Source organism: Seriola aureovittata, chromosome 7 (genome assembly GCF_021018895.1).
Source record: "Seriola aureovittata isolate HTS-2021-v1 ecotype China chromosome 7, ASM2101889v1, whole genome shotgun sequence".
Taxonomy (NCBI): domain Eukaryota; kingdom Metazoa; phylum Chordata; class Actinopteri; order Carangiformes; family Carangidae; genus Seriola; species Seriola aureovittata.
Window position 1 is genome coordinate 8196643 of NC_079370.1, and position 18803 is coordinate 8215445.

The 18803-nt window shown below is 41.1% G+C and overlaps 1 protein-coding gene across 1 annotated transcript; it reads right to left on the reverse strand.

Annotated features, from left to right (window-relative positions):
- Window positions 1–428: 428 nt before the first annotated feature.
- Window positions 429–18172, reverse strand: rspo1 (R-spondin 1). Its single transcript, XM_056379686.1, has 7 exons — window positions 17749–18172; window positions 12055–12772; window positions 9690–9884; window positions 7066–7209; window positions 6214–6438; window positions 2150–2244; window positions 429–2011 (listed from the first exon to the last, which is right to left on the reverse strand). The coding sequence occupies exons 2-7, from the start codon at window positions 12149–12151 to the stop codon at window positions 1934–1936; spliced, it is 834 nt and encodes a 277-aa protein (XP_056235661.1). The 5' UTR covers window positions 12152–12772; window positions 17749–18172; the 3' UTR covers window positions 429–1933.
- Window positions 18173–18803: the final 631 nt, after the last annotated feature.

The window sequence follows — 18803 nt, forward strand, 5'->3', positions numbered from 1 at the left end:
GATCGTTTGGGCTGTAATTTTACAATTGCCTTTGTTTTGTCCTTCCAAATAAATTTGTAACATGCAGGTAAATTTAAAACCTGTATGAAGGAAACTACTTGTGTTTCTTGCCACTTGGGACTAGTTGGGTTTCCCTATCTCACCAAGTAACTTAGTAAGTACAATGTATCCATAACAAATAGAAATAATGTCCAAAAACAGTGAAAATAAAACCCAAGTTGTTAAAAGAAAAAAATAATAAGCATAAATCATATTGTAAGCTCACAGTGTAGCCAAGTCTTCATGAAAATGTGTCCTTATGTGTATGGCATGTAGGAGTGTGAACCACAGAAATGAAGAGGTGGATCAATTGCAGAGAAAATCATGAAAGTCATTTCAAGTGAAATCAAAGAGACTAATTGCAAAATCAGTGTATGACTGAAGTGTCATCAGCTTCATCTGAACTTTATTTAGGCTTTCACAGAATAAGCTATACATGATGATATTAATACTTCTTACGTTTGATGATAAACACAGTTTGACATATTCAGTATCACAATCCATAGTATGAATGAATAATGTAGCGTGTAACTTCTCCTGAAACTAATATCTTGTGAAAAGCAAACAGACCCATGGAAAACATTCTAGGAATAAAAAAAAAAAAAAAAAAAATCTGTATCTGCGATGTTATGAAGCTGGCAGGAGTATAAATGTGTAAAATGTGTAAAATGCTATGATTGTTCTGAAACTTGAGCAGTAGGAAACATTAAAGTTGTGCAAAATCTTCAGACCCTGTTGCAAACATACATGATTACTGAGCAGCTGATGATTTGATGGCTTATATAATAATCAGTGGCTTGTAGTTACTGCATATTCGATATATCACTGTGCATTTACATTTTGTTTCCTCTTGATATCCAGACCCTATTTCTTCAATCTATGAGACCAATATTAATACATATGTGCAAATGTAAACACACATGTACAAACAACTAAGTTCCGTCGACAAACAACTTGATTCCGTGCAGAAATGCATACTAAGTACACAAACACCCAGACTTTGGGTAGAGACAAACACACGCGCACACACACACGCTTGCATGCACAATGGCACGCACATGCAACCTTGTACCATGCAAATATTTGTGTTTTTAATTCCTCATTTTCTGATACGAACATCAACATATAATTCCAAACAAACAACTACGCTATGAAATGGCAAAAGTCTGTGTCAAGACACCAGAGAAGGACGTGAGCTTAGCTCCCAGTAATCCCCCTCTACATCTTCTCTCAGGCCTGTTTTTTAATAGACTCCTTCATCAAAATAATATATAGAAGACCTTCTGTCCTCAACAACCACAAATGATTTCCAGTGCCTTTTCTTTTTGTTTCATCTCACAATAGGAAATAAAGGTACAAAGACTTAATACTATTCACCGTCTTTACATCACGTACAGCGGCTGTTGAGAAAATCCATCTGCCACCTCTCGCAAACACGAAACAAATGAAGAACAGATTGTGATTAAAATCGGACTCCAACTAAATACATCATAAACCAGAGGGGACTGGAGAGGCCCTTCATTCATTATCAGACTTCCAGCTTTAATGCTGCATTTGAAACACAGGATCTGTTCTGAGTTCAACAAGTGACATAGGTTGCTGAACCACAATCTTCACCGTGGCTTTGCTTCTCCAACAGTGATCCCTCACGCTGGAATGAAAATCAACAAGTCTTTCAGAGTACCACTAAAACACGTCTCTTTCAGATAGGTTAATCTATTCAAAAAGCTCTGGAAAGCCTTTTGTGTTGCAGCAATCCTCCAGTTCTCTTTGCATCTTCTACAACGCATTAGCAGCATTAATCCATTCCTTCATCACGTTGTCTATGGCTGGCACCGCTGGGTGAGGCGCTGTCTCTGCTTTTCTCTCAGCCCCACCCAGCAGGCACTGAAGTTTAGCTGACGGAGCTGGTTGTGATGCTAGGAGCAGTGGTTGTCCTGCTCTGGCCTTTTCTCCTCTTCCCACCACCACCACCACCACCACCACCACCACCACCACCACCACCTCCTCCTCCTCCTCCTCCTCCTCCTGCTACTCCACCACCACCACCTCCACCACCAACACCACCACCACCACCACCTCCTCCTCCTCCTCCTCCTCCTCCTCCTCCTCTACTGCCATCTTTGCCTTCTCGTCCTCGCCCACGTGCGTTCTCCCTCTCTCTGCTGTTTGTGTCGTCTTGTTGGTCTCCCTTATTCTTCCTCTCTGAAATGAGAATGCAGAGAAAACATGATTAATTGGTTATACTATTCCTCAAATAAACGCATGTCAGACATCTGTCATCATCGGATGTCGCACGTTGAAGTGCCTCTGCTTGGCTAAACAATTTTTTTTCTTTTCTTTTTAAAGCATGGATTCCTGAGAGATGAGAATAGAGGATACAGGATGTGTGCTGGATCAGAACTTGCGGGTGTGGTTGTGTGGTTTTTAATGCAGGCAAAACGAGTAAACCATGCATATCCAGTCCAGAATCATTCATAAATGCTAACATAATACTATGTTTAGCCATACTGAAAATATATGTGCAGTCAGCATGTACCACAAGTGGCCAACAAATTATAATCAAATTTAATAAGACAAAATAACACATCTAAACATTTGGAGGCTAATTGTTTTTGGCCATGTCAAGGGGTCAGTCGGGTGGTCTACCGCTCTGGTCCAGACTATATCTGAACAACGGCTGGATCAACTGCCATGAATTATTGTGCAGACTTTCACGTCCTCCTCAGGATTAATTGTAATAACTTTGATGATGGCTTAACTTTTCCTCCAGTGCAACCAACAGGTCAGAATTTTAATTCATCCAGTACTTCTGCCCTAACAGTCCCATCAGCCTCAGCTGGACTATGTGTTTAGTGCTTGTTAAATAAGTTAATTTAGCATGATTATCTGCCAAATTAAGATGGACATTCTTACCTTATACCTGACATTAGCATAGCGATAGGGAGATGGTAGCTAGGCAGTAGACTCTTAGTCTTTTTAATTTCAGCTACTCACGCCTTTGTCCCACTAAACACACATAAACGTTCCCCCATTGCCTCACATTAGGATTCACACCTGTCACACATTTTAAGAGTATAATTGCTCTCTAAATACAGACATCCATCATGGTGTGGTTAATGTCTGCACATAACCCATCCAGGAGAGATAAGAGCTGCTGTTCTGCTGCGGATTTTAAAAATGCAGCACATGTATAGACAGTGAGAGCACTTACGACAGTCAAGTGACATGAGTTAAACATTGTCAAGGACCCAGTAATGGCCCACAAGGACATGAGGAGCTGTCACAAAGTGGAAATGGACATTGTGTCTAGAGTCAGATGGCTATTGTTTAAGCAGCACTCAAAAGTATTTGGTTTTGTATATCTGTGGGAGTGTAGTTATGCTGGAGGATGTTTATTATGAACTTGTGTGTTGAGAATCTCTGAACATCCTAGAAACTGAGTGAACACGTGCCAAGGGCTGGACAGTGTTCACTATGCAGTTGACAACAGCAGGGCTTATGGCGCCACCATGTTTGTCTACTGCCATGGAGTAATAACTTAAGGTCTGTGTTTATTTCCCTCCAGCATTTCTTAAACTTGTCGAACAAACAGTTATGATTCTTTGGTTTAAATGCAAATGTAAAAAACTAAAAGCCCAAAGGTACAATGTCTCTCAGATTTCACCAAAAACAATATTTCTGCATAGCCAGTGAAAATCATTATCTGGTGATGAAGTGGATTCTATGTAGTTGAATTTGGACAGACCGAACACAAAAACATTTATTCACCGCAGGCCCATGCAGAGTCACAGTTGCTTTACTCTCAAATGAAAACGAAAAGGCTCAGTCCCACACAGTAGTGCACAAACAGGAATAACTCATCTTTTTTGGAGAATGGTTCGAACTAAAATCATGAAAACAGCACTGAAAACTCATTTGGTGAGTTGGCCAAAATCATAAGATTTTATGTCCAACATGTTGATCATTTATGTGTTGTTTTGAATCAATAAATACATTTCTGAGCTTTTATGGCCACTATTCAAACAAGCACTTAATACTGAGCTGTAATATTTTCAATTTAAATCAATGAGGGACAATGAACAAGAGTGGCGCCTGAGTGAAGCGAAGGGTCCTCACACACACTCTGCAGCATCTGAGCTGATGTGCTTACTGTGTAAGGACTTAATTACTTCTCTAACAAATTACTAATGGAGCCAAGAGAGGGGGGACTCCATCAGTTTATGACAGCTCTGATTGCACCTCCTCTCCATCCAAGTTAAACAATTGTGCCTGACAAATGCAATAACACATCCAGAAAATTCTGTTTTCGCGTGAGACCCTTTTGTGGAGCTTCAGGAAAAGGGGGAAAAAAATTTGCAGCCAAATCAACACAAAGCGTGAGATCTGCAGACCACTAAATCACTAATGTTATACAAGGTCTGCCCCCTGTGTTTTATATAGCCAGTCTGCCAGCCAACTCCCACAGATGAATCCACAGTTGCACTCTTTTTTTTGCACAGTGTTTACCCACATTAACTGGTTCACCGGGGTTATGGTACCATCACCCATGAATTACCTCACAGAGGAATAGTCATTCTCATGCATTGTGGCAGGAGTATGCATTTTATTTTCATACAAATGTGATTAGCAGCGCAAGGGAGGAAAAACAGGACTAACGTCAACCAAGTCGACCGTTTCACAATCCACAAAGCTTCTGTGACTCATCACTCGTCAGGTGACACCTCACATCATCCTGTGACCTACCTTTGCTCCTAACATTCGGCGGTCGGCACAGCAGTTTTTATATAATATTTGACTGCTAATTATTCCTCTGAACCAAAGGCTGACATTGTTTCCAGGATGTAGGTGTCATACAGAGTAAATTTGCTTCTCATTTCTCGAATTGTACTGTCACAGCCTGTCTAATAAAGAGCCTCCATCCTCACTGAGCATTTACAAGCCAAGCCATCCTCCTTCCCTCTAGACATGACCACAGATCTATATGGGACAATGTCAGATCATGTTGTGTTCCTTGAGACTCTGAGCCCTAAAGGAATTCTCCAAGAGGAGAGGATGGTGCTGGAATATCCGAGCCTCCTCCATGTTTACTCACAAATATCCAGGCATATCATCTGTTACATGTTGCAACATCTGTAGAGATGCCAAGACTGTGCAAATATTGTTACGCAATCTTGCTGCTGTGCCCGAAATCCCCTATGCGTGCCACCGTCCAATAAAGGCCTTAAATACTGCTCGTTGGCAGCTCTCTTACTCTTTGCAAAAAAGTGTAAGTTTACAACTTTGGTTAAAATCGGTTCACTATGCAAAACAGATTGGTATTTGGTGACATTTAGAAAAAAGAAATTTGCTAATGACTCTTAATTAACAATAATCCCTTTCAGTTCAAGAGCAGGAATCCTATAATTTGAATGAATAACAGCTCCACTTGTATTTCTCCATTTTTGTAAGGTTTACCATCCCAGCAGCACTGCTAGTAAATTCATCATTTCTTTGCCTCACTACTAAGGACAAAATGTTTAAAAGCAAATAATTGGGATCACTGCTGTTTTTTGTAGCGCTTTTAGCGTCTGGAGCACCTGGCCAGATCCAACATTTATTGGCGCTATCTGCAAAAGAGGCCAAGAGCGACTAATAAGCTGTTATGAAAGCCGATAATGGCCATTGACTGGTGAGAATGACTGTTAACCTGCTGGAGAGCAAGCTGCTGTGTGGGTGATAAGAACCCAAGCAAACATGTCATGGCCATGTAAACCTCACGCTTCAACGGTCCTCAGAACAAATAGCTCTTTCTCGCTCTGATCCTCTTCCAGCTTTGCAGTGCATAATGCCCGCCCTTCATCTGCTTGGCTCATAGATTGGGGTTTATTGTTTACACGCTGAGAAGTCAAGAGATTCTGTATCCTTCTGTGAGCTCAGCCAAACAAAACCCAATCAACACGCTGTGGGTCACAAACACACTGGCGGGAATGCAGGCTTTTAGCTGTTGAGTAATGGTTCCATCATATTAACTGGTGGAGGCATTTCATGAATCACATGGACTTTCCTGCTTGTTTATCTGTAATCTGAGAAGTGTCATTTGATTATCGCTATTTGAATTAGTAGTCCCCATTATCTGACATCTCTCCCTCGTTGTGCATTGGTTTTTCTGCACTTTCCCGTATTCGTGTTTACCTCTCGTACAGGGCATCTTGTTCACAACGCACTTCCTTCTCTCTATCTGTGGAGCACAGTTCTGCGAGGGCACAGAGGCTGGGGAGGTGTCTGGGCTGTGGACCTGTGGAAGGGGTGAACGGACCCGAGACTGCGAGCCTTTCTTAAATCCACACGTTTTGTTCTTCTTCATACAGGGACCCCATTGGCTCCACTCACCCAGTTCGCACTCTGAAGCACCCTGACCTGCGGGAAAAACATGGCACAAAGACTAAGGTGGTGAGTGAATGGTTCACAGCTCCAACATCTCACATTTGTTTTGCAGCTTTCCTGCCTGCATTTTTACAGCTCAGTAGTTTTAGCACAGGATAATGACTTTAGGTAATTTCCACATCTGAAAGCAAGCCTTTTCTTTTTTTTTTTGACAGATTCTTTCGACAGATTGAGACTGTTGCTATGAACCTGAAAATATCAGTATCCTGTGCCTCAACACAATAGCTAGTTTTTAAGATCCCGTTTATATTCTCTATGGATCAGCGGGGTCAAGTTAACAGCACGTGATGCCAAAAAGTCAATCCAGAGCTCCAGGTCTTTGCAGCACTGAGCCAAGATGCCTGGAGAGCTCCGAGTTTCACTGTTAATGGCGTCGTTTCTAACTTATGACAGAATCGTTTTCAACAGATAAAACCACAGAAGGGAAAGAGATTCTGTTATTTTTCTCAAGTGTTCACTTCCCTTTTTCCAGGCCAGACAACTGAACATAGCTGGCTTCTCAGATGATGTATAGCATGTACACTACAGCAGGTAACTTTTGTAAGATGCCATGTTTATGTTTTGAAGCTGGCAAACAGTGGGAGGTCAAAGATCACTCACCGACACACTCCATGGTCTCGTTGGAGGTGCGCTGGCCTGGAGGGCAGCTTACATAACATCGCCCGCTGTGTGAATACAAGCCCTCCTTACATTTTGTGCAAAAATTGCGATTGAAACATTCTTCACAGTTGTCTATTTTACATTCTGAAAGACACAGGGGAGACAAAAAACACAGGGTCAAATGAAAGGATGTGAAAGTCATGTAGATTCTGGTGAAGTATGATTTCGTTCCACTGTGTTCAAATTTTTCTGTCTTGTTCAGGAAAAGTTGTGGATACACAGAAATCTCTAGTCTTTTAAATGAAGATTTCATAGCAACTTGGCTCAAAAAAAGAGGAAATCATTCTCCAGAGAGAGGACAAGAATAACTTGAATTTTATTCCCTCTGAGAGATTAATTGGTGGTTAAACAACACGGGGTCTATTTAAGGGGAGTAACACTCTTCTCTTAAAAACACATGCACCACAGGCCTTGTTTTTTTGGAAGGAGGGTGTGAATGAGTACAGCCAGGAGTGTAACGCTCCACTTGGTTTCTCAAGAGTGGGCTTCTCCACACCTCAGACTCATTAAACTCCCTGACTCTCCAGTCAAACAAAGAACTTCTTGAAATTTTGGATAATTACAGACACAGAAGGATAAAAAACAGACACGTTAAAAGATTCCCAAAAAGCTTTGGTCTCATCATGAAAGGCACTTCCTCATTCGCGTCATTCACTCCATCTGAATTAACCTTCCTTGGATGAAAACAGCTGAGAAAGATGAAAATCTGTAAATTTCCATGTGCCAGTGTTTTTGTATGGGAAACTTATTGAGATCTAGACGCATCGTGTTCATGAGTGCTGAAGTCAAGAATGTCTACTCTGCAGCTGGTCTGATGCCAAGGTCAGAAATGATCTAACACTGAATCCCTCATTGGGATCTTAAAGTCCTTGCCTCCTGCTCCCAATTACTATTTTTAAGCCCCTGACAGCTAAATTTGACAGTACTGACGTTTGTAGCCCTATAATGTAAGACAAATGTTGCTAACAAGACATTCTGGGATGACATGTATAAAGTCAGATGATTGGATAATAACCCAGGTTAGCCACTGAGGGCCTCTGAAAGGAATTTGCTTAGGAAATTCAGCCCTTTCAGGACAGTGAAATAATGCTGCATTGAAATAACAAAAACACATGTGGTTGATTTATTGCATATGATCCAGTATTTTGATAGAATTGCAAAAATCTCATAAATAATTCTAATTGTGTCATTTGCACTGATGCAACAAACTTAACAGGGAAAATAAAATATGCTGTCAGTTTAAGAATAAGATACAGATTCTGTTGTGGACCTCTGAGTGTAAAGGCTGTAAAACACAGGCATAGTACCATCATTACAATGTGGCACATATAGCAAAAAATGACAGCTCCTGAGCTGTATATGCTTTGGGGTTGTGTAAATGTTACAGGAAACACAATTTATCACATCTGACAAACATTAGGAGATGTAGGAATCTGCAGTCAAGCAAAATATCTCGACAGATAAGTATAAGCTGCATTTTTCTTCCTCTAGCAGAAAATCACTACAGGCTGGTGGGCACTGTAGTTGCCCACCAAATATCTACATCTACTGCATGACTATCTTGAAGCAGTGAATGTAACAGTGTGTCATTAAACACAAGGTAATAAACTCAGCATTTAACAGTGCAAAGATTGATTAGAAATGATTTTTATACCCACACACATTCAAATATACAGACAGTATAGGATGCAGTAAGGGCGTACCAGAATAAAATATGTGTAAAAGCGAAAGCATAACAAACATGGATTGTGGCCTGGCATGAACCCTGCACATGAGGGCCAAATAAAAAACACAGACATCCTCTCAAAAACAGACAAACAACAATGCATTAGAAATGTTTTTGTTGGGATTTTGTTGCAATCCTGTTTTCTGCCCACACATAAGAGGAAACAGACAACAGACTGAGGTGCTGGCACTCCTCAGCTAAAAGTACAGGACCCAGCTAAGTGAGTTTGGTAAGTACCATGAGTGCGGCCACCCTTTCACCCACCCTTCAAATGAGCCAAACCTGCCTAATAACCATAAAGAAGACCTATTTTGCTGAATTTGCTAGCTATTTGCGTGCTCTCTTCCACAGGGACAGAACAGCAGACAGATTTCATGAAGTGGACACTCATTTACTTATTAGTGGCCAGTTGCATCTTGTTAGCGGGCATTCAGTAATAAGAGGGTAGTGTACGTATTCACTCACAAACATGAAAAATAGTAGCACACATTGGTTCAAAAAAGACGAGACAGCAGGGTATGGCAAATAGAGAACATTGATTCATTCATAAGGTGGGATCCCTATTTTCTGCGTTAATATCTTAGATCATTGTTAAACACAGAAAGCGTAGCAACACAAAGTGAAAATATACAAGACAAAAAACTAACAGGGTATCCCCCTGATTTTTACGGAGTGAGAGCGAGCTCTTGCCAACCATTTAGCTCCAGCCTGCGTGTATTTGGAAGATTCCAGATGTGTATTTACAAATCTAACGTGCCCACTTACACATCCTGTTGATGTACCCCTGACACCCGCAGTGTCCCACGGTAAAGAGTCTACAACACAAATCAAAACTCACGGGTGCATCTGTTGTTGCCTTCTGGGTTCCTCATCCCAAAGTATCCCATGGGGCAGGAGGCGAGGCACACGCCTATCTGACGGATGTCATTGCGCTCCAGGAAGATGAAGAGCTTGGGCTTACATTTAATGCAGCCGTTATACTCAGAGCATCGGTCACAGCCTTTGGGGCAAGATGGTGGCCCCTCAGTACTAACTGGAGAAACACAAGGTAAACAGAAGGAAAGTAACAGTAAGCAACAGAACAGCACAGTGTATCATTACAGAAAAAAACATAAACAGTTTGCAGCCAGATATGAATTTTAATGAAGAAATAAAAAGGGCATTTGTCAATATTCTGTGTATGAGAACAACATCAGGCAACTGTAATATTATGCTGGCATGTCCGCTGATCCAGCCATAAACCTGCCAGCACTTTATCACTCCAACAAGCAGGGCTTAATGCTTGCAGCTTAATCTAACCGGGGGCCAGGCCAAACATCTTTGTTTGAACAGTTACTCACTGTTTACTTCAAACTGCTTGCCGGAGATCCTTAACAGATTTTCATTTGGAGAAACCCGGGTAATTGGGGCTGACAGTCAAGCAAGAGCCAGTCAAAATCAGGCAACTCACATCACACAGAGCCTCCGCTGAGATCAGTCAGAAATGATCTTTGGCATTGGAAAAGTGCAGTAGTGACGGACATGACCAAGAGACGAATACCGAATGTGCAAAGCCAGTGTTTTTTTCTATGGTGGTACCAACCAGCAACTATCCCGCTGTCCTAAGTCTGAAAATGCTCTGCAGATGCATTTACACTTCACCTCCTTGTAATCCCGAGCTCAGACATTAATCCAATTCCTTCATCTTCCAAAAAAGCAAAGCCGCGGTGCACACAACCAGTAATCTGAATCATTTCTAGGAAAAGTGAGTCAAAGTGCACATCCTTGTTCTAGGAGTCGTTCAGAGACAAAAACACAGTCGTTGGAGGTGATTTACAGTTCGGCACTGTAAATCATCAGCTCTAAATATACATACTCTCACACAGCCATCCATCTGCCGCCCTGCCTCCCAGAGATATCTTGGATGGTAAAAACGTTAAAAGGGTTCTCCCATGAACGGATCACAGCATGCCTGGATCGCGGTATCCTCAAATGCAATCATTACAGCCAGGTCTTATTGCTCGCTATCACTAATAATGATTAAAGTAATACAACGGCCCTGGGAAGTAAAGAGTGTATGTGTCTGAGAATGTGGTGTTGTAAACTGTTTGTGACACATGGTGGATTGAAAAAAAAGAGACAGTTTGTGCTGCCTGGAGCATGAGGAGCAATATGTGCTACTCTCCTCTCTGATGGTTTCAGTTTGATCCCTGCATGACACTGAATTCATTCAGAGAGGGAACACAGAAAGCCCACGGGGGAAAAAAACAAGCACCACTGTCGTCAGCTCTTTGCCTGCCAAAGGGGGTGGTCGAAGAAAACACACAGTCTGATGATATTAAAGACGCGAAAGCTGTAAAACAGACGTGTAAACTGCAAACCTCTTCCATATCTGGAGGGGGTAGAACTTAAAATGACACGTGCTCATGTATACAGTGAGTGACCCAAATCCTTCTACCCTCATAAGAGTCCAACTTAAAGATTGTTATACGTATATATGTGAGTATGTAGGCCTATACTGTAAAAATATCCTTTATCTGTGACACAAACAACAGTTCCTTCCTTCCTAGTATGTGTGATTTTAATAACACCACATCTGTTTCTGTGGCCAGTCATGGTATTATATGAATTCTGGTTCACAGAGGTTGGGGTGAGCTTGGCATTGGCTGAAAGCTCCTTGTGTGTAAAGGAAGAATTATTTCAAAGCTGACAGTAAGACCAGCATTGAGGCTCTGAGGCCAGAGATATACTGCGAGTCGGCCCGAGCACCATCTTTGGTTGCGTGAGGTCAGAAAAATGCTTACAACAACAGCGGCGGCACGGTCCAATTGAGAGCTTAGAACTGTCAGGTACTCCTTCCATTATGTGCCCACAGAGCCAGACACAAAAAGACCGATGGCTTTGAGGGTGAATACATCAAAACCCCCTCTATAAACAATCCTAATACCCATAAAAGTTTTACATAAACCGAGAGAGGCATAATCTTAAAAAGAGGAAGAAAGACGAGCCATTCAGGAGAAACACTGAACCTAACATAACCCGCCCAGGAAAAACAAATAAGAATGATGAGAAAATAAACAAAATGTTATCTTTGCTTTGCTTGTTAAATGTTTATAAGACATCCACCACTGTGACTCAGACCACAGTAACAAAAGGCAGCAGTGCTGAAGTGGAAGAAAAGCGAGATCAAAACAAACTGAGAGAGAGAGAGAGAGAGAACTCACCCCGTCTCTGCCTTCTCGCTTTGGAAAGCTTGAGAGCATCGCTATGACCCATGGAGCTGAGGAAGACCATTGCCAGCGCCACCAGTCCCAGCTGCATAGTCCCTGTTGCCTTCCCGGCCACGCAGGGTCCCCCCCTGCAACCAGATGGATCAGGTGGGGGGGCCCCCTTCCTCTGTGGGACAGGTGGATCCCTCTGCTGCTGGGACAGATGATCCCTCCTCTCTACTGTGGTGCTGCTCTCTTTCTCTGTCTGTCTCTCCCTTTCCCCCCCACCCCTCCTCTGTCTCTCTGTATCCTTCACTCTAGTGGCTGCTGCGTCCGCAAGTCTGTGTAGTGGAGGGTGATGCTGCGGTTGCAAGTCCAAACAAGCCCGAGGCACAACAAGCCATCACACTGGTGGCAGTACTGGCAAAGGGAGTAGACAGAGCAGGGCTGTAGGGGGGGTTGAGGGGTTGTGCAGAGGATGAAGAGGAGGAGAGAGTGGAGAGGAGAGTGTCGAACTTCTGGTGGTTCAACCCATGAAGCTTGGGGTGGGCTGGCAGGAAAGCAGGGAACCCGCTGTCAGTGGAGTGTTTGCTGTCAGTAAGAGCTTGAGCTCACAAGCGTGTGTCTTATTAAAGATGCTCTAAGGATGCACTAAAATAAGAGCTTGCAGACTGAGGAAAGACAAATACTGGTTCTGGACTATGTGTGGCAACACATCTGCTTGCACCAGGACCTGCTGAGGAAAAAAGGAGGCAGACAAGACAGAAAGATGGGGAACAGATTTAGGGAAAGGAAATGTTACGGGTACAGATGAACTAACATTAAAGGAATAGTTTGATATTTTTGGAAATACACTTATTTGCTATCTTGCTGAGAGTTAGATGAGAAGCACATCTGTCATGGCCAAAACTGGATTAACCTTGTGGGACCCCTACTGACCCACACTACACTTACCATGGCACTTTCACTATTATTCACCCATAAACAAAACAGTACTCTAGAGCTGAAATGATTAGGTGATCAATCGATTACTTGTTTGAGAGAACATAATTGGCAACAATTTTGACAACTGATTAATTGCTTAAGTAATTTTAAAGCAAAAGTGCAAAAGAAAAAGGTACCAGTGGTGCCAGTTTCTCATATGTGAATGTTGTTTTTGTAGTTTTTTATTGACTGTTGTCGGATGAAAACCGAAAACCAAAAAAGCAATTGGAATATGTTTACTACAGCTTCAGGGAATAATGATGGACATATTTTTTAAACTATTCACTGACATTTTATAGACAAAACAATGAACTGATTAATAAAGAAAATAATTGTCTGAATTATTAACAATGAAAATAATTGGTGTTTGCAGTATTACAGTTCTCCTACTACCAGGTTTTCTGTGTGTTAATGACTTTACACAGAAAAAAATGAAAGCAGTTTGATAAAACACAAGTTTAAAAAAAAGGAGCAGAATATAAAGTACAATAATTTAGGTCTAGATTTTGGCACAGGGTCCATCTACGAGTCTGGGGCCATGAGATGAGGATGGTGGAACCGTCATACTACTTTTTATTAGAACAAATTTCTAACAAATTAATAAAATTACTGCATGAAGATAAAAATGAAATGGCTGCCAGCACCTCAAAGCTCACTAATTAACATGTTGTTTAATCCCTACTAAACTGAGGTGTTAGAATGAAAAGTCACTCCCAACCAAGAAATAGTCCTGTGTATAATCCTTTGTAAAATTGCAACTAGTAGTTTTTACCTTTTGGTTTTTGCATGAATTTACCTTCAAAGGTGTCGGTGGACGAGTTCTGCTTGACTGCGCCAGGATTTTTCCCCCTGTTTTCAGTCTTTATACAAACTACACAGATACGAGGGAGATATGGATCTGCTCCTCTCATCATCATCAAGAAAGCAAATAACTGCGTTTCCCAAAATGTAGAACTTTTCCTTTGATATGTTTTTCAGGAGGTAATAGAATAACATCCATGTGCTATCAATGAATTAACATACTCAAACCAGCCACATCAAATTCTAGTCTATTGTAACTAGGCTATATTGCTTGGCCTATATGGCAGTCATTCAAGTATAATACATAATTTTTCTCCTTAACATCAGAAATATCTGTAATCTGAAGAGCTATAAACTCATGAGTGGTTCATTCAAATAGTCAGTCATGGAACAAGGAAACTAAAAACCACAAACACTTTTGGGTCATGGCATTTCAAGCTGTATTTGGACTTGGATGATGAATTGTCTACACTTTTTAAAATACAGCGCAGTCAACTCTCTCTGGGAAACGCAATGCACACTTGGACTGAGGGCCTTTGTCATATTTGGTGCTGAGATCTTTTTTAGATAGTGTCATACGCTGCCTGTATTTACAGCTCTTGTGTGAAGAGGATACACAGAACATGTTAGGATCAGAGCAATGGGAGGTCCTCCCTCGCAGCTCAATAAAGAAAAATAGGACCATATTTGGCCGTTGAGTCGGTTGTGGCTCTGAATCACACTAAGGACAATGCCATTTGGTGCGTCTAAACATTCCAGCAGGCAACATTACATTCTTTGTTAAAGTATAAATCAAAAGAGACAAAACAATATCAGCGTTACAAAATGCTTGGCGCCAGGAACGAAACACAATCTTTAAAATAATAAAAAATTACATCAATTTTGCTTTTTTTCTCCTAACTTCTGCAAATGGGTATTAAAAAAAAATCCAGATAGATTTCCAGGAATGATGATAACTATAAGCTTGTCTTGAGAGAAGCAACATTTATACCCTATTTGAGGATGGAAATTGAGGAAAGAAGGTCCCTAAGTACATAAATGTCCCATTCTTTTGAAACAAGATATTTTAAATGAGCTAAATGAAGTTTAGTCGAGCCATTGGTAAATGGGAGTGTCCGTTGTAGTCTGTTGGCGTGGAATGAGTCAGGAAAATGATACAAACGCACATACATGACAACACCCTTGTAGGATTTGTCCACCCTGAAGACTCACGTTTAAAAAAAGGAAGCTCATTTTTTTCATTTTTTTGCAATTTCATAACATTAACTTACACTTTGTTAAATTACACTGAGGTCCTAACAGAGGAGAGGGGTACTGGTAGCCTCTCCTAATTGGGAAACACTTCAGACTCACTTCCCCGCCGGTATGTTTATTTACTTCTTAACACTTAATGACTCACAATGTCACTGACACCTCTCAGCTAAAGTCCTATTTACGGGAAAGAGCCAAAAGAGTGGCGCAGCCAGTATTCAGCAGCACCTGTTTGTTAGTTGAGAGAGTGATGACTGGAGAATGGGACATGTTAAGTCTCTGGATCTGTCAGAACACAACCTTTCCAGCTCTGAGTAACTCAAGACATGTGCCAGAGATTCTTTCATAACCCAGCACTCCCACGACTGTGCAACCTGCCAAAAAGCCCACCTCAGCCCATCCATATCTGCTCTCACACGCCGTGGAGATAAGAGTCAGGATCAGGCTGTTAACTCATGGAGAAAACTGACTGTTGTACTTTTAGATCATCTACATCGTAAGGCCCTTTTTCTTTTCTTTTTTTTTTTAAATTTAAAACATGCCATTTCTCAAACACTCATCTCATCAGGCAACTGTGGCACCTGTATGTTTTGAAAACTCTCTGTCTGTGCTCTCTCATCCATTTAACTGTGTGCCTTTCCTCACCATCAGCCACATTCACCTGAGCCCAATGAAACTAAGCCCTGCTCATCAAATAGTAAGGAGATTAAATTGCCTCCTTTGTAAGTCTTAAGTTTGATCCATCAATTATTCAAGCACTGAAAGGGAGCTCCCACACTGGGAATTTATTGAACTCTAGAAGGTGCCAGAACTCTGAGGTCAGAGTTACAAATACAACCTGTCAATGAACTTTCTGCCTGTGGGATCAACATGTATACCTTTTGCCGAAATGCCTCAGTTGCACACAAACTTACGGAGAGGGTTATGGGAGGGAGGTAATAGTGGTATTTGCAACGTACAACAAGTCTGGGGCACAGATGGCACATATAGGTTAAAAAAAGGAGTTGTTAGTTTTTAAGTCATGATGTTTTTTGGGGAATTACCAAAATACTGGAGTCAATATTTTCCTGTTCCGTGGCTCCACACTAACCTCAAAACCTTTGCTTTTAAAGTGAAATTATTTTTAAGTGGACACCAAGAGCAGAATTAGCAGTAAACTCTGCTTTTTAAATGAGCACATTTTGCTCCCGAAATTGGGCCGCTGGTGTGTGCAGAGAACAAAGCGATGCGAATTTGTGGGTGATTTCACCCAGTCATAGTGCACATTCATGTTCGATTTACTTTGATATTTGTAAAACCCCTGATTTGTACATCCAAGCCATAAGCTCTGTTGGTGCTAGCCAATCTAGACCACAATGAAAAACAGAAAGAAACGAAGAACATTAAGAGATGATGTAACAGGAAAAAAAAAAGGAAATAGGGAAATGGGGTGTTGACTGAGGCTATCATAAGAAAAATACAGCCAGAGTCATCATCATCCTTATGCACGCACCCATGCTCTCAACACCTATTAATCTAAATCTGTAGATGATAAGTGGCCCTTCCACCTCTGCTAGCTTCACTGAGTGTGGAGAGACACCTGGCTGCACCCCCAGCACCCCCCAGAAGCCTCAATCATTTTAGTAATCACTTCCTCTAGTGTTAAAGAGTCGAGGGAGTGAGGTCAAATGTGCAGCAGCTGAAACATACTCAACACACAGAGCAGAGAAGCAGCAGCACTGACCGCATCCTCCAGTCAAACCACCACCAGAATCTCTCTTTTTAAGTTGCCATGTAGCACTGAAGCCTTGCACAGCTCCAGCAGTCAGAGGGTTGATCCTGTACAGCTCGGTTGAGCACAGATCAGCTTTGCCTCGAGGCTCGCACACCATAGTGGATTACAGCTGTTTGCACTGCGCTGCTCTTCAGGGAGAAGGAAAATCAAGTGCAGATCCCCCACCTGTCCCCAGTCCAGCAACTCTGCTGTCACATCACTGTCCTGTTGTTTTTCTAAATCCCTCCCTGCATGCCCCTTCACTTTGAAGCTGGGGAGGCTGACATTTTATGCAGCTCCAGAGGATGACAAGGAGCGAGTGTAATGTGTGTGCATGTGTGTGTGTGTGTGTGTGTGTGTGTGTGTGTGTTGTAGAATGGAATCCTAGGGAGTGAAAAAGCAGTGTGTAAACTGTACCCCAGTCTAAATTCAGTTTAGCCAGTATAAAGTACTGTCAAAATATGATTCAGCCAAAATGAATTCTCAGTGTGCTCCACTCATTTGGTTAAATATTGGGCAAGTTTTTAAAATGTATTTCAGGACAAAGTTACCCTCATCATGATGGTTAAAAATGGGGCAGTCCGAGTTTAAATTCAAATGTTTCAAAGTTTAAATAGATTGCAAATAAAATGAATAAGTATGGTCCCAATACAAATATAATAATAATATATAATAATATATAATAAAAAACTAAGTATAATAATAATAATAATGATAATAATGAAAATAATAATAATAACAATAATACTACTAATAATGGAAATATTAACATATCAAAATTCTTATTTATTTAGGGCACAATTAAATCAGTTTGACTTAATCGAATTTACTGATCCTAACAATAACGTTCAACCCCTATTCATAAGAATAGTACATCAGTTTATCCAAAATCATACAATTTAAGAAAAAAATCAACCCACCTGTACATCTGGGTCTCCGAATAATGCTGTTCATTGAGCGGTCGGGGCTCAATTTCCTTTTTTATAAGGGAAAATCCGTTACTTGTTTGGTCACAAAAAAACTCCTCCTACAGGATACCCCCATGCAACTTTTCTCTGTCATCATTTAAAAAGACATATGATTTCATCTCTTTCACATCTGTCACTGTACCGAGGCAACTCCCTAGCAGACTGTGGAGAGGATGCACAAGACGAGAAATATGCAATGGATTGGCAAAAAAATGTCCAATAAAAGATTATATGCATGAAAAAGTATTTATATATATCCCGATGAAATAAGTCAGTGTGACTTTTTCTCGTCTCCTTTAGTGAGGAAGCGTGTTTGCACTGAAGCTCCTGCGAGTTGCGCTTTTTAAATCCACTTTGGAGCGTCGAACTGCATCCAACTCAGGCAAGTAGAGTCACAAAGCCGTGATATTTGCATCCAAACCCCAGAACTGCCAGCGGGCATTACAGGCCCCACCCCTCAAATTCTCACTGAGAGATGAAAAACCTGCGCTGGACTTGAGTAAGTATTGCTGTTAAACAACTAATATGGTTTGCAAATTCACATTTAATCCCTCATTTGATGGGATTTAATAAATATTGTTCTTTGTCCATTGGGCCTTCATCCTGGAGAGAAAACTTTACTATAACACAAACAGAACATAAAGTAAAACCACTCCAAATAGACACTTTAAAATGTCAATGTTTCATGCCAGACTTTAAGACAAACACAGCTGCCTCCTAATGACCTGTAGCACCTGTCCGTGACTGTGTGTGGGCAGGCAGAAGTTCCACACTTCTCTTTTAATAAAAAAGCTAAACAGCGTCTGAAAATACAGAGCTGTATTTAATTAATTTAATAAGGCAAATCTAAAACTGTTTAAGTAATTCCTAGAAAGAGCATAGCATGATAGACATTTAAATATGAGAATGCATAAATCCCAATAATGTTATAAAGCACAGGTGAAAACAGACAGAGAATTATGGGATGTGTACAAACTCACATATTTTGATTACTGGTATTTCAGGCA

Excerpts from the sequence above, each read along its gene's own strand:
- rspo1 (XM_056379686.1), bottom strand. The coding sequence starts at position 12,151 with ATGCAGCTGGGACTGGTGGCGCTGGCAATGGTCTTCCTCAGCTCCATG. Across the intron at positions 6,439-7,065 it reads CGAGACCATGGAGTGTGTCG|GTCAGGGTGCTTCAGAGTGC; the intron begins GTGAGTGATCTT and ends TTTTTCCCGCAG. Across the intron at positions 2,245-6,213 it reads CAAGATGCCCTGTACGAGAG|AGAGGAAGAATAAGGGAGAC; the intron begins GTAAACACGAAT and ends TTCTCATTTCAG.